Source organism: Oncorhynchus tshawytscha, linkage group LG22 (genome assembly GCF_018296145.1).
Source record: "Oncorhynchus tshawytscha isolate Ot180627B linkage group LG22, Otsh_v2.0, whole genome shotgun sequence".
NCBI classification, from domain to species: domain Eukaryota; kingdom Metazoa; phylum Chordata; class Actinopteri; order Salmoniformes; family Salmonidae; genus Oncorhynchus; species Oncorhynchus tshawytscha.
The window spans coordinates 37,204,996-37,216,857 of record NC_056450.1 but is presented as its reverse complement, the minus strand read 5'-3'; the positions used below and the strand labels follow the sequence as shown (position 1 = coordinate 37,216,857).

Below are 11,862 nucleotides of genomic sequence, written 5' to 3'. Positions count from 1 at the left end.
ACTGGACCTTTTTTGGAACACCATTATTTTGGTCTTACTGAGATTTACTGTCAGCGCCCAGGTCTGACAGAATCTGTGCAGACGATCTAGGTGCTACTGTAGGCCCTCCTTGGTTGGTGACAGAAGCACCAGATCATCAGACAGTAGACATTTGACTTTGGATTCTAGTAGGGTGAGGCCGGGTGCTGCAGACTTTTCTAGTGCCCGCGCCAATTCGTTGATGTATATGTTGAAGAGGGTGGGGCTTAAGCTGCATCCCTGTCTCACCCCACGACCCTGTGTGAAGAAATCTGTGTGTTAGAAACTTTATTCCAGTTTCAATGGGACCTTTTCCACTGGCTGCAGGTCCAACAGCAGAGAGACTGACAGGCTGTATAATCTTTCCGATACACACTGTCAGCCAGACTCCAAGTGTAATACTCAACAGTACTCACACACTCTCACGCAAGGATGTACGTGCATGTGGGTGCACACACACACACACACACACACACACACACACACACACACACACACACACACACACACACACACACACACACACACACACACACACACACACACACACACACACACACACACACACACACACACACACACACACACACTCACTCACTCACTCACTCTCTCTCCCTATCTCTCTCTCTCCCCTATCTCTCTCTCTCTCCCTATCTCTCTCTCTCTCTCTCTCTCTCTCTCTCTCTCTCTCTCTCTCTCTCTCTCTCTCACACTCGCTCTCTCACACTCTCTCTCTCTCTCTCTGTCTCTCTCTCTCTCTCTCTGTCTCTCTCTGTGTCTCTCTGTGTCTCTCTGTGTCTCTCTGTGTCTCTCTCTCTCTGTCTCTTTCTCTCTCTCTCTCTCTCTCTCTGGCACTCTGTCTCTCTCTGTCTCTCTCTCTGGCACTCTCTCTCTCTCTCTCTCTGGGTAGCTGTCATGTGTGCTGGATAGAGTTGGAGGAGAGAAAGCCTGGGGCTCTATTCACAGAGGGAGAGAGAGAGAGGACCAGAGAGGTTGGAAAGGGAGAAACCAATGGAACGAGACAGAATACACACACATTTATCGCTGGATGTACTGCATGTTCACTGGGTCATGTGCCAAGCTTATATTTGAGAACACACCCGAGGATATTTGGCTGCTCCTAACAGATGTGGAATCAGCATTGCTAATAAAGGGGACACCATTTCAAACCATCCATTAAGTACACTCTAAAAAGAAAAGGTTCCTGGAGTATCCTTTCGGGGTTCTTCAAATTGAAACTTTTGGGGAACCCCTCCCTATAAGTTCTTCAAAGAACCCATTTTAATGGATCCTCAAAGAACCTTAAAGGGTTCCATTTAAAAAAAAAGTTTTTATTTAACCCCGCTTTTTCTCACCAATTTCGTGGTATCCAATTGCTAGTAATTACTATCTTGTCGCTACAACTCCCGTACTGGCTCAGGAGAGACGAAGGTCGAAAGCCACCCGTCCTCCGAAACACAACCCAACCAAGCCGCACTGCTTCTTAACACAGCGCGCATCCAACCCGGAAGCCAGCCGCACCAATATGTCAGAGGAATCACCGTGCACCTGGCGACCTGGTTAGCGCACACTGCGCCTGGCCTGCCACAGGAGTTGCTTGTGCACGATGAGACAAGGATATCCCTACCGGCCAAAAGCTCCCTAACCCGGATGATGTTAGGCCAATTGTGCGTTGCCCCATTGACCTCCTGGTCGCGGCCGGCTGCGACAGAGCCCGATGCAGTGCCTAAGACCACTGCACCACCCGGGAGGCCCTAAGGGCTTCATTTGTATTACCCCTCCCCCATTATTATTATTATGAATATTCAAAACAATAACAGCAATAGTTTAGTTGTCAGTGTTTATTATGATTTTAGAAGCAGAATAAAAAAATCCCAATATGAGGTAAACTCCCAGCAGAGCCCCAAGTCCAATGGGTATATCCTCTGGCCTGTTGATGTTAATGTGTTGATGTTCTCCGTATCCACAGCCAGAATTATTTTACAGTGCATGGGGATCGAACAGGTTTCCTCTTATATTCATCAGAGGTGTAGGGAGGGTGATGTCTGTGAATCCAAAAAATGTAAGTAATTACACAGATGTTTAACCAAAGATGCACACGACAGAATTCATACCTTGGTTTTTGTGGTGAATGAATAAAACTGTTTTGATAATGGTTTTCATACACATACCTGGTCCATAATGTAGAGGCCTGTGGGATTTTCATTGAAGAGGTAAGGGAGGAGGATGGTACATGTGATCTCCATAACATACCAATACCTACTGACATAACTTTGTATGCCTCCATGTCTGTATACCTGCAGACACAGACAAAAAAGTGTGCAGTTCAGTCATCCCAATACAGCTACCCTTTAACATATTATTATAGCCTCCAGTACATAGTCTTACCTCTTTGTTGAATGATTCCATTGAGTTGTGTCCATTTTCTGTTTCAAAAAGATTTACACAAATATGAATAGATAGATGGTGTCATCAGAAAACAATATCCATTTAGATCATAATAGGGACAAACCTTAAGTTGAGATCTTTACATTTTTCAGTTAAGTGCCTGCACAGTTAGGTTCCTGCAAGAGCCCCAACCAACGAAGGAGGTTCCTCAATGAACCCCACCTCCTATGGGGTTCTTGGAAGAACCTTTTTGCGGGCCATTTTCAGCGCCAAGAACCCGAAGGTTCTTCAAAGATCTTTGAGGATCTTAGAAGAACCCTTGTTGATCCCCTCATTTTTAGAGTGCCAACACTTATTCCTTTTTTTCTAACTGTTTCTCTCTCTCTTCACATCTCCTCTCATCCCTCCCACCCATTCTGACCTTTCATCTCTCCCTCTCTATCATTCCCTCTCTCTCATGCCCTGCTGCCCACTCCCTTTGACCATCTCACCCTCCTCTCCTTCCACTCCTTCCTCTCCTCTCCTCCCTGGCAGGTGGGCGTCAGGGAAAGCTTCCTGTCACAGCCTTCGAGGCCTTTGACCTGGAAATGAAGAGTTGGACACATTACCCCTGTATCCCCAGCCGCCGGGCCTTTGCCTGCTGTGCTGCCACCGAGCGGGGCTTCTTCAGTCTAGGAGGGCTCCAGCAGCCCTGCCCCCATAACTTCTACTCCAGACCTCACTTCGTCAGCACGGTGGAGGAGTACGACCCAGAACAGGGTAAGTCCCTTCAGTGCTACAGGTGCTCTACCCACATAACTAAATAAAACCCAGTATTGTTAAGTTGTTTTGTATCTCTATCAATACTCTCATTCAGTCAGTCCCACTATAGCTCCAATACTCTCATTCAGTCAGTCCCACTATAGCTCCAATACTCTCATTCAGTCAGTCCCACTATAGCTCCAATACTCTCATTCAGTCAGTCCCACTGGTGAGCTGAACTCATTTGGCTCAACAAACTGTCTCCCCTTATAGAGCCATGCATGCATAATGTCCTCCATACAAGCCAACACCAACCCTATAGACTCAAACACTGCCCTTACACACTGTAACACATTTAGCTTAGCATACACGATCGACCACCTTGATTCTGTCTGATGTAGCAACATTTGAAATGGTGTACTTTACATTGGATAAAAGCAGAGACTCAGAGCTACAACATGGTATATCACACACTGCATTTGAGGAACAACGGGAAAGTACCTCAGCTTGATTTGATAAACTCGTAACCTCGCTTTTGATGAAAATGGCCTTTGAATGTTTTGGATGGACAAGATGGCGCTGACAGAGATGGTCGCCTCGCTTCAGGTCCTTAGGAAACTATGCAGTTTTTTGTTTTTTTATGTGTTATTTTAGTTATTATTTCTTACATTATTAGCCCAGGAAATCTCAAGTATTATTACATACAGCCAGGAAGAAATATTGGACATAAAAGCGATGACAACTTTACCAACATTATGACCAGGAATACATCTTTCCAGAAGTGGATCCTTTGTTTAGACCTCCACCCTGGACATGGGATCTTATCCCAGAGGCCGACCCAGAACAACGAGGTCGCCGCAGGAGAGGCAGACGGAGCGGCCTACTGGTCAGACTCAGAAGGCGAACACACCATCCACCGCTTCCCAGCATATTACTCGCCAATATCCAATCTCTAGATAACAAGGTGGACGAAATTAGGGAACGAGTTGCCTTCTAGAGAGACATCAGAGATTGTAACATTCTCTGTTTCACGGAAACATGGCTCACTCGGGATATGTTGTCAGAGTCGGTACAGCCACCCGGTTTCTTCATGCATTGCGCCGACAGAAACAAACATCTCTCTGGTAAGAAGAAGGGCGGTGGTATGCCTTAACGACTCATGGTGTAATCACAACAACATACAGGAACATAAGTCATTTTGTTCACATGACCTAGAATTCCTTACAATCAAATGCATTATCTTCCAAGAGAATTATCTTCGATTATAGTCACAGCTGTGTAGATTCCCCCCAAGCATATACCTCGTCGGCCCTAAAAAAAATTAACTGCACTATGGAAACTGGAAACGATACATCCTGAGGCTGCATTTATTGTAGCTGGGGATTTTAACAAAGATAACCTGAGAACATGACTTCCTAAATTCTGTCGGCATATCGAATGCACGACACGGGCTGCTAGCATTCTGGATCATTGCTACTCTAACTTCCACGATGCATACAAAGCCCTCCCCCGCCCTGCCTTTGGGAAATCTGGCCATAACTCCATTTTGTTGCTCTCAGCCTATAGACAGAAACTTAAACAGGAAACGCCCATGCTCAGGTTTGTCCAACACTGGTCTGACCAATCGGATTCCACGCTTCAGGATTGCTTCGATCACGTGGACTGGGATATGTTCCAGATAGCCTCAGACAACACCATTGATATTTACGCTGACTGTGAGTGAGTTTATTAGCAAGTGCATCGGAGATTGTGTACCCACTGTGACTATTAAAACATTTCCTAACCAGAAACCTTGCATTAATGACAGCATTCATGCAAAACTTGTAACTTTTTTAGGATAGGCATTCGGAATTTTGGATGAAAAGTGTGCCAAAAGTAAACTGCCTGCTACTCAGGCCCAGAAGTTAGGATATGTATATAATTGGTAGATTTGGATAGAAAACACTCTGACTGTTGAAATAATGTCTGTGAGTATAACATAACTGATATGTCAGGCAAAAACCTGAGGAAAATCCATCCAGGAAGTGCTATTATTTTGAAATATGAAAGCCTATCCACCATTTAAAGGGATTGGACCCAGATTCCGTTCCCTATGGCTTCCACTAGTTGTGAACAGTCTTTAGACATTGAGGGAGAATGACCACATTGAGTGAGTTGACCCTGGGATGTCCCCAGAGCTCTTTGCTGCGCACGACCGAGAGTGCGCCATTCTTGTTTTTCTTTTATATTGACGACGCTATTGTCCGGTTGAAATATTATCAATTATTTAGGCTAAAAACAACCCGATGATTGATTTTAAACATTGTTTGACATGTTTCTACAAAGTTTACAGATACTATTTGGAGTTTTCTCTGCCTCTTGTGACAGCATTTGAGCCATTGGATTACTGAACAAAATATAGTTTTTTGGATATAAAGAGGGACTTTATCGAACAAAACAAACATTTATTGTGTAACTGGGAGTCTTGTGACTGCAACCATATGAAGATCATCAAAAGTAAGTGATACATTTTATTGCAATTTCTGACTTTTGTGACTAATCTACTTGGCTGCTAACTGTTTGTAATGTTTTGTGAGCTGAGCGCTGTCCTCAGATAATCGCGTGGTTTTCTTTTGCGGTAAAGCCTCAGACGGCGGCTGGATTAACAACAAGTTAAGCTTTATTTTGAAGTATTGCACTTGTGATTTCATGAAAGTTAAATATTTATAGCTTTATTTACTTTGAATTTGGCGCTCTGCAATTTCACCGGTAGTTGTCGAGTTGGGATGCTAGCATCCCACTGATCCATAAAATGTTTTAATCTTGGCAAGGCGACTGGAAACTTGACCAAATACAAACAGTGCAGCCATTCCCTCCACAAGTTAATCAAACAAGCAAAGCGTCAGTATAGAGACAAAGTAGAGTCGGATTTCAAAGGCTCAAACACGAGACGTATGTTGCAGGGTCTACAGTCAATCACGGATTACAAAAAGAAAACCAGCCCCATCGCAGACATCGACGTCTTGCTCCCAGACAAGTTAAAGAACTTCTTTGCTTGCTTGAGGACAATACAGTGCCACTGACACGGCCCGCTACCAAAGCCTGTGGGCTCTCCTTCTCCGTGGCCGACGTGAGTGAGACATTTAAACATGTTAACCCTCGCAGGGCTGCCGGCCCAGACGGCATCCCTAGCCGTGTCCTCAGAGCATGCGCAGACCTGCTGGCTGGTTTGTTTACGGACATATTCAATCAATCCCTATCCCAGTCTGTTGTCCCAACATTCTTCAAGATGGTCACCACTGTTCCTGTTCCCAAGAAAGCTAAGGTAACTGAACTAAATGAATATCGTCCCATTGCACTCACTTCTGTCACCTTGAAGTGCTTTGAGAGGAGCATATCAAGGAGCATATCACCTCCACCCTATGTGATACCCTAGACCCACTCCAATTTTCTTACCGCCCCAATAGGTCCACTGACTATGCAATCGCCATCCCACTGTACACTGCCCTATCCCATCTGGACAAGAGGAATACCTATGTACGAATGGTGTTCATTGACTACAGCTCAGCATTTAAAACCATAGTACTCTCCAAACTCGTCATGAAGCTCGAGACCCTAGGTCTCGACCCCGCCCTGTGCATCTGTGTCCTGGACTTTCTGACGGGCCGCCACCAGGTGGTGAAAGTAGGAAACAACATCTCCACCAACACTGGGGCCCCACAAGGGTGCGTTCTCAGCCCTCTCCTGTGCTCCATTTACACCCATGACTGCGTGGCCATGCACAATTCCAACTCAATCATCAAGTTTGCAGACGACACTACTGTGGTAAGCTTGATTACCAACAACGACGAGACGGCCTACAGGGAGGAGGTGAAGGCCCTCGGAGTGTGGTGTCAGGAAAATAACCTCTCCCTCAACGTCAACAAAACAAAGGAGTTGATCGTGGACTTCCGGAAACAGCAGAGGGAGCACCCCCCTCCACATCGACGGGACGTAGTGGAGAAGGTGGAAAGTTCCTCGGCGTACACATCACGGACAAACTGAAATGGTCCACCCACACAGACAGCGTGGTGAAGAAGGCGCAACAGCAACAGCGCCTCTTCAACCTCAGGAGGCTGAAGAAATGTGGCTTGTCACCTAAAACACTCACACACAATCGAGAGCATCCTGTCGGGCTGTATCACCTCCTGGTACGGCAACTGTACCGCCCTCAACCGCAAGGCTCTCCAGGGGGTGGTGTGGTCTGCACAACGCATCACCGGGGGCAAACTACCTGCCCTCCAGGACACCGACAGCACCCGATGTCACAAGAAGGTCAAAAAGATCATCAAGGACAACAATCACCCAATTCACTGCCTGTTCACCCCACTATCTTCCAGAAGGTGAGGTCAGTACAGGTGCATCAAAGCTGGGACCGAGAGACTGAAAAATAGCTTCTATCTCAACGCGATCAGACTGTTAAACAGCCATCGCTAACATAGAGAGGCTGCTGCCAACATACAGACTCAAATCTCTGGCCATTTAAATAAACTGACTTAATAAAGGTATCACTAGTCACTTTAAATAACGCCACTTTAATAATGTTTACATACCCTACATTACTCATCTCATATGTATATACTGTTCTTTACCATCTACTGCATCTTGCGTATGCCGTTCGCCATCGCTCATCCATATACTGTACAGGTATTTATATGTACATATTCTTATTCATCCCTTACATTTGTGTGTATAAGGTAGTTGTGATTTTCTTTTTATTACTTGTTAGATATTACTGCATTGTCGGAACTAGAAGCACACGCATTTTGCTACACTCGCATTAACATCTGCTAACCATGTGTATGTGACAAATACAATTGGATTTGATACCTACTTCTTTGTCTACACCCATTCAGCATCATTCACACACTCTTAAGCTTTAGCCCCACCCATCTCTTTAAGGGTTGATCCGAGTGTTCTGTCTTAACAACAGCAATCAATCACCCAAGCTAACTGGCTAACATTGGCTAGCTACTTCCAGACTCACGGACCATTTTACTCGCCCTAGCAAAGCTGGTTAGGCTGTTTTTATGTCATCCAGAATGTGCTGCTGGCAACAATTTACGCTTTTTTTGCCAATGTTTTCTGACACCGGCCATATTCAACCGGTGTTGAGAATTCGTAAATTTGTCTGTTATTCTGCGCTCTGCCAGACTCAGATGAGAGTGCTCTGAAATCGAAGTAGCAAATTTACCAGCTACATCTATCAACAGTTGTTGCAGTGACGTTATTTTGAAATGGTTAGTTTGATAGTTAAGACATGTAGCTAGCTAGCTAAACAATGAACAATAATCCCAATTCATGACGTTACTACCCTGCATGAGCTAACATTAGGCTATAACTAGCTAGCTAGTCTATCTTACATCATGGATGGATGCTTCTCCCTGTCACGGATGCCATGGTTGCCCTTAGTTTGAAGATGTAATCCGGAGACGTGTTTTTTAGCCATCTCCTTAGCTGTCATACTCTAATTCCACTGATTTCAAAACTCGGTCCTCCAGAAAGTGGAGAGCAACACTTACACAGTTCTACTAAGCAAAATATATATATTTTTTAAAGCTGTGTTTAGAAAGGATTACCTACACATACTGACCAGCTCATATTATAGACAGAAGCGTGCTATATGGCAGACCAATCCGAACTCATCTCTCAGTGTCACGTTCTGACCTTAGTTCTTTTATTATGTCTTTGTTTTAGTATGGTCAAGGCGTGAGTTGGGTGGGTTGTCTATGTTCGTTTTTTTATGTTGTGTTTTGCGTTTGGCCTGGTATGGTTCTCAGTCAGAGGCAGGTGTCGTTAGTTGTCTCTGATTGAGAATCATACTTAGGTAGCCTTTTTTCACCTGTGTTGGGTGGGTGATTATTTCCTGTTCTGTGTTTTGTATTTCACTGTTCAGGACTGTTTCATTTCGTTCTCGTTGTTTTTGTTTTGTGTTCATATAATAAATACAATATGGACACTTACCACGCTGCGCATTGGTCCTCCGATCCTTCTTACTACTCCTCCTCAGAAGAGGAGGACGAGAATCGTTACCTTTGCATGTCCAGCCCACTTATTATCTCAGCCAATCATGGCTAGCGGGAAGGTTGCTGACTTTTTCTGTGGCTAAACCAACTAGGCTCGTAATTTAACAATTATATTTTGTATTTACAGATGGCATACAAGTTTGTTAATAAGGCACATGAAAGTTCACATGTTCCAGAAGGCATTTCTGCCCCAAAAACATATTTTGATAGGGGGGGAAAGTTTACATTCAAATGGCTCTCCTGTGAAGTAGTGACCCGTGACATACGCCTGGTTTCCTGAAACGGGTCACATCCTAACACATTCTTCCTCTCAGAAAACACTTCTGTATCTTCCCCATTCTTTTTGAAACCACATCGTTGTTTCAGGCCGGGGTGGGTTGTGTTGGAGGTTGTTACTGATTCACAGAGCCATGGAATAGGGTCTCAATCCCATGCTTTCCTACTGCAGCTTCCTGGTAGACTGATACAGAGGAGGTTGCATTTAGTATTCCAGAGCTGTGCTGTGCATGATTCACCATCCATTTCTGGATTAAGCCCAGTGAGCACGAGTTACCTTTCACCTCGGGCTGTGTGTGTGTGTGTGTGTGTGTGTGTGTGTGTGTGTGTGTGTGTGTGTGTGTGTGTGTGTGTGTGTGTGTGTGTGTGTGTGTGTGTGTGTGTGTGTGTGTGTCATGTTGTGTGCGTGGGTATGTGTGGTCAAGGGGAATCTTTTCCTCCATCCATATTAACGTTAAATTCTATAACTCCCCGCTGTGCCTGTCAGGTCTTGATAAATATAATATATAGTCTTTTCAGTTGCTGAAATCAAAAGCCAGATGAGTTTAGTGTAACCCCTACATTTAATTTGGTTGGCTTTTGAAGATAATGATATTTCTTTCTGAATAACAAAGCAATCACGAGCTGTTCACGGTGAAGGAATGTGTTGTGTGTACTTTATGGGCGAGGGACTTTGTGGTTCGCACGTTATCTCTCTCCCACTCATTTCCTTTCCATTCATTGCGTTCCTGGACCTGGGACACGGTGGCGAGGAGATAGCAGATGACCGCTAATGGAATAGTGGCACAAAAGCCCAGTTAAAGAACTGCATTTATGTTCAATCTCCCTCAGACAGAGCCTTGTCGGATAGCCATGAACGCGTCAATTCCGATGCAGTATTTGACAAATGCTTCCTACAGCTGTCATAATGTGCAGTATTCTGTTGGTTGTACACATTTCATGGAGCTTCATATTTGAGTCCAATACATTAGGGCTGGGTTATAGTCTAATTTATATTAAGCAAAAGTGGTAAGCAGCTTTTTATTTATTATTATGCTTTACATCCTCAAATGTTTTAAGACAATTTGCATGTTAATGTTCCATCATGAAGATTCATGGCTGAACAGAGCAGAACAGCGTGCCTAGTTAATGGAAACTATTGTGCCCCCCTCTCTCTCTCTCTGTGTGTGTGTGTGTGTGTGTGTGTGTGTGTGTGTGTGTGTGTGTGTGTGTGTGTGTTGTGTGTGGTGTGTGTGCGTGCGCGTGTGAGAGAGAGAGAGACGCAGGCAGGCAGGCAGGCAGGCAGGCAGGCAGGCTGGCAGGCAGGCAGGCAGGCAGGCAGGCAGGCAGGCAGGCAGGCAGGCAGGCAGGCAGGCAGGCAGGCAGGCAGGCTGGCAGGCAGGCAGGCTGGCTGGCTGGCTGGCAGGCTGGCAGGCAGGCAGGCAGCCAGGCAGGCAGGCAGGCAGCCAGGCAGCCAGGCAGGCAGGCAGCATCTTACGAGTTCCAACCCAAGTTTTCTATTTAGTTTATCTTTATTATTGTCACATTTGACCGCCAAGCACTTCCGGACATCAGATCGACAGTTACTGACCTCCATTTTTATTTAACATCTGAATTCTACTCCGACTCAGCTGTTCTCTTGTTCATACCGCACCCCAGTCCTTTGTTTCATAGGCTACCAAAAATATTCAGGCGTCTACGAGATAGATGTGTCGGCATCCTGGTGAGATTGAGACGACCGGCACTCCTCTCCATTCTACAGGAAAATGTTCAGTCACTGGAGAATAAGATGGATGAGCTTTGTTCAAGAGTCTCCTATCAGACAGACTTGAAAAGTTGCAATATTATCTGCCTTGCAGAGAGGTGGCAAGGAGGACTTTATGTACGTAGAACTCAGTGGTTTCTCCACGCAGCGGCACGATCAGGCAAGTCCAAAGGGGGAGTGTGCCTCTTTATAAACAACAACTGGCAGACTCTTTTATCTACCAAGATAGTTCTTTTTTGTAGTTATCACAGTTGTCTACATCCCTCCACAAGCCAACACCACTTTGGCACTCAATGAACTGTACGGGGTCATAAACAAACAAGAAACCACTCACTCACAGGCAGCTTTTCTGGTGGGTGGAGACTTTCATGTGGGGAGACTTAACACAGTTCTACCTCACTTTTACCATCACGTCTCCTGCGCCACTAGTGATGTTTTGAACTCTAGACAAAACTTTTATTCTACACTCAGAAACACATACAAGGTGCTCCCTTTGGCAAATCTTACCAAGACTCTATTCTCCTGCTTCCTGTTTACAAACAATAGCTCAAACAGGAAGTACTAATGACACGCTCAATACAGAAGTGGTCCTTTGAAACAAGACTACAAGACTCTTTTACTAGTACAGACCAGGATATGTTCCGGGATTCA

The 11,862-nt window shown here is 45.1% G+C and overlaps 1 protein-coding gene across 1 annotated transcript in view; it reads left to right on the top strand.

Moving 5' to 3' along the window:
- LOC112221483 (kelch domain-containing protein 8B) overlaps positions 1–11,862 on the top strand; it is a 184,899-nt gene that overhangs the window by 102,509 nt on the left and 70,528 nt on the right. Inside the window, exon 3 of the mRNA XM_042304160.1 lies at positions 2,941–3,165. Coding sequence (XP_042160094.1) covers positions 2,941–3,165 — 225 coding nt within the window. The remainder of the gene's footprint in view (positions 1–2,940; positions 3,166–11,862) is intronic.